The 4,537-nt window shown below is 43.6% G+C and overlaps 1 protein-coding gene across 1 annotated transcript in view; it reads right to left on the bottom strand.

Moving 5' to 3' along the window:
* TIGAR (TP53 induced glycolysis regulatory phosphatase) overlaps positions 1 to 4,495 on the bottom strand; it is a 13,129-nt gene extending 8,634 nt beyond the window's left edge. The window contains 2 exon segments of the mRNA XM_035892076.1: positions 2,810 to 2,892; positions 4,488 to 4,495. Coding sequence (XP_035747969.1) covers positions 2,810 to 2,892; positions 4,488 to 4,495 — 91 coding nt within the window.
* Positions 4,496 to 4,537: the final 42 nt, after the last annotated feature.

Genomic DNA, 4,537 nt, shown 5'->3' on the forward strand with positions numbered 1-4,537 from the left:
AGACTAGGAAGACAGAAAGATCATTATCGATTATATTTGTACTAATGTACACATATGACAAATTTAAACATAAAATAGAGGCCTGCATTTTCTAAATATGAGTAGTCATTTCAAATCACTTGTGCTTTTTAGAATGACCACTGGTAGCTTCCTGCAAGAGGAATCTCACAACTGAAACTATGAACAGATTTGCTGACTGTAAATAAGAAAAAGGACAATACAATTGAGATAAAGTTGATACTAAAATACATATATGGAAAAAATATGCACATCGGGAGAGTCAAGTCCTGACAAATACGAAATGCCAGCTCCTCCCCATTCCCTAACGTTGACAATGCCTTGAAGAAATGAGGCAACAAGAAGGGATTTTGTGTAACGCGGAAAGCAGCACACGCTCTTTGCCAAAGACACAGTTTCACAAGAATTCTACAGTTGATGTAAACACAATCTGTTGTGGTCTCTTCCTCTCCCCTACTCCACCTCGCACATTGACGCTAATGCTCGTGCAGCTGCATAGTGCGCACGTTGATGGAACAAACGTAGCTGAAAAGCAGGAACCCTTCCAAAAATTGTTTTCAGCCAAAAATTGTTTTCAGCCAGAGTAGTCTGTGAAACCAGCTGGCCACAGAACTCTAGAACAGCATTGAGAGAACCAGCACTTTGGTAACCCAACCTGAATTAAAGTGGTGTGCTCCTGTCACATCTCAGAGAGTCTGCAGAAGAACCAAGAACTGTGGCAGAGGGATAAACTTGCAATAAATTGCTATGTCCATACTTGTAGCGCCTATTTTACTTTTGTAGGAAGTCAGAGCAGAGAGCGTTCAATTCTCGTCAGATCCAGAACAACGACAAACAGAATTTTCACCAAGCAAATGCACAATCATTTATATTTTCCAATAGCTGAAGACAGGACGCCAGAATTCAAGGACTTGAGTTCTGAGCACCTCGTCTGTAATTCAGCCACGCGAGACCTTGGACCCCACCACACTGGTATAGGTCTTACACCTCTCAAAACACAAAGCAATGTCCACTTTCTACGTTGTTTCACTGAAGAGGGGAGAGGAACCTACTACATGTCATTTGACACAGAGGGCTAGGAATGTAAGACACATCACTGGTACTTTTAAGAACATAAAGCAGGGTAATATTCTTTATTTGCTTCATTATCAGCACAAAGCCATGTTGCAAGAACTGTAAATTGCAATGTCAAAACAGAGGTAGGAAAATCTGGAAGCACGATTCTTCCTCAGAGCACGTAGCATTGTATGAAGTTTATTTATTCAGAGTACAACCCCACTAGGTTCCTCATAGCAGTGAGCCTTGGTTTTCCTACGATAGACATCCAAGCAGCTCAGCATCTTCAGTTTTGGGTGTACAAGTCAGCAGTCTCTAAGGAGAAGTCTGATTTTAAATCTTTCATCTAAAGACTGCCTTCCTAGAACGAGCTGGGATCGAACAATTCAAACATTTAAACTATCTTTACTTTTCATTCTTCCTTGCTCTACTGTAGGCTTTTTTTTTTGCAAGTGACAAGACTACCTTCCTAAGGTAACAGCCTCCTTTACAACATGGCCCTGATCCATCCTTCTGCAACTCCTTACCAACTCCATCGTACACACGTGCATGTGGCTGGCTCTTCACCAGAGCTGCAGCTCTCACTTCTCATCTGAGCCCCAGAAGCCCTTTTCCAAGGCTTCACACTACAGAGATTTAACACAGTACTCTGGGACAAGGGCACCTGTCGAGTGCTGCACCTGGGGCGGTCGAACCCCATGCACCAGTACAGGCTGGGGGCTGACCTGCTGGAAGGCAGCTCTGCCGTGAAGGACCCGGGAGTCCTGCTGGATGACAAGCTGACCATGAGCCAGCAGGGTGCCCTTGTTGCCAAGAAGGCCAATGGCATCCTGGGGTGCATTAAGAGGAGTGTGGCCAGCAGGTCAAGGGAGGTTATCCTCCCCCTCTACTCTGCCCGGGTGAGACCCCACCTGGAGTACTGTGTCCAGTTCTGGGCTCCCCAGTTCACAAAAGATGAGAAACTCCTAAAAAGAGTTCAGAGGAGAGCAACTAGGATGATAAGGGGACTGCAGCATCTCCCCTATGAGGAAAGGCTGAGAGAGCTGGGCTTGTTTAGCCTGAAGAAGAGAAGACTGAGAGGGGACCTCATCAACACATACAAATATCTTAAGGGTGGATGTCACGAGGACGGAGGCAGACTCTTTGCAGTAGTGCCCAGCGACAGGATGAGGGGCAATGGGTACAAACTGAAGCATAAGAGGTTTCAATTGAATATGAGGAAACACTTCTTTACTTTTGAGTGTCACAGAGCACTGGAACAGGCTGCCCGGGGGGGTAGTGGAGTCTCCTTCTCTGGAGATATTCAAAGCCCACCTGGACAAAGTCTTGTGTAACATGCTCTAGAAGAACCTGCTTTAGCAGGAGGGTTGGACTAGATGATCTCCCGAGGTCCTTTCCAACCCTTGCCATTCTGTGATATTCTGGCATCCTTAGTAACAGGTGCTGCTATCACTTTATTTGATTACAGGTAACTTTTTTTTCCCCCCAGAACTGTTCTAATACTCCTGTTGATACCAGAAATGCATCACTATTTGTTGATAATCTGTGGAGATCAACTTAGAATCTTCATAAAGCTATCAAGTTAACATCCTGGCTTACAGATAAAGTCTCTTAACGTTTACGAAACTATTCTGTAGTAATACCTAACATTTCAGCAGTTGGTTACAGGATTTCACATTTTGCAGGGAGGAATAATTTTCCATCTCTAATAAGCTAGCAGAGTACTGATACTAACCTTGGAGTATCTTGTCTTTGTTGTATCTTGTTTCTCCACTGAAAGAGATAATAAACAAAAAAAATTAACTCACAGTAATTTTACTGAATGTTCAAAAACATTATTATATTAGATACCAACAGGAGACAGCAGAGTCTGAATATGAAAAATGCAATACAGTGCAGCACAGCCTCTTTTCACAAAAACGTATCTGAAGACTTTACAATCAAAAAAAAAAAATTTTTTTTCAAGTAGTCAACCCCAATCATACGGTCAATATTTACTAAGACAAACCTACCTGGGATAAAAGGAAGGGAAGTAATTTCTTAAATTTGTCATAAATGCACCATAATTTATCTATTACAATAACATCTCTACGCTAGAGAGAAGGAAGATGCAGAAAGACTCTGGAGCTCCTTTATGAAAAGCGTGCACTAGCCAGCTGGGCCTCTGTGCTTTAAAAAGAAGCCAATTCAAGAGCTTATCAAAGACAGCAGCAGAACACGCTGCACACCTTGCAGTAGCACCGCATTAGGAAGCCAGAGCTGTAGAAAAAATACTAGAATGAACACCACTTTCTTTAAGAATTAGAATATTCTACGTTGGAAACCGTAACTGATAGTATTTCAAGAGAAGAGCTACTAAAACCATGTGCAGATTTATTCAGGAGGGGAAATCTAACAACTAAACTTCACACAAACAAAGTTAAGCATGCTGACTTTGTTGAGACTCCTCACCTGACTGAAATGTTAACGCTTAAGTTTTTTGCAGTATTATGGCCAAGTGTCCTGCTTGGTTTTTATGCAGAGATCTATCAATACTGCTGTGCAGAAGCTATCAAGATGGGCCCCAAACAGGTAACTGACCACAGAATGCCAGTACTTTTAAGAGAAAACATTGTATTTTAGTACCCTGGGGGCAGCAATTTAATTCTTCGGGCTCAGCCTGACAGCTAATTCCAGCCTCCTGAGGAAGATGCAGCAGGCTGAATGGAGTCTATTCTGCCGGTCATCAACTGGGGTGGGGGAAGAACAGAAATGTGCAGTTTTCCAAGCAGCACTAAGACAGCACAGCATACATAAGCACAGTGTGAGGGATTAACCCCCACCCATTTGCTGCTGAACGAACTGGGATCTTTCTGAAGCGTCTGCAAGAGTCCCACCTGAAGATTTCAAGTTCAACAAATTGCTTCAGGCTCACGTGTTTTCTAGCTGATGTAAAAGTTAGGCTGGAACTACAGCACCGAGTCAGCAAATCCAGGTCTTTAAGGCAAGTCAAGAGTAACTCTTAACAGGAGGAAAATCAGAAGGGAAAAAAAAAAAAAGTCATTGCTCCGGTTGCCCTGATCAAGTGTCAAACTGTATGATGCTAAAGGGGAAAAAAGTTCAGCTTTCATAAAAACTAAACAGTTAGCCACTGTCAGTTGTAGGAAGCTGCATCCACTTAGTCTAGTCAACGACAAATTTGTGTCAATATCCACCCCAGCCTGAAAGAAAAACTCGCCTTAAGAATTTTAACTAAGTCACAAACGCCCATTCTTTAACATCTCACAGCAGAAATGTTACGACTGCCATTCCGAAGCGAGCTCTTTGCCCCACCAGAGAGCTTTTGGCAGGAGGCAGGTCTCAGGAGCAGCCACCTGAGAGTTCACAAGCAGCGCTTGCCAACGCTGCGTGTAGCCCCGGACTCCCATCAGTACCGAGCCATCCCGACCGGGCTCGGCTTGTCAGGCTGGCTGGCGCGCAGCGG

The sequence above is a fragment of the Egretta garzetta genome, unplaced genomic scaffold (genome assembly GCF_000687185.1).
Source record: "Egretta garzetta isolate BGI_Z169 unplaced genomic scaffold, ASM68718v1 scaffold293, whole genome shotgun sequence".
Classification (NCBI taxonomy): domain Eukaryota; kingdom Metazoa; phylum Chordata; class Aves; order Pelecaniformes; family Ardeidae; genus Egretta; species Egretta garzetta.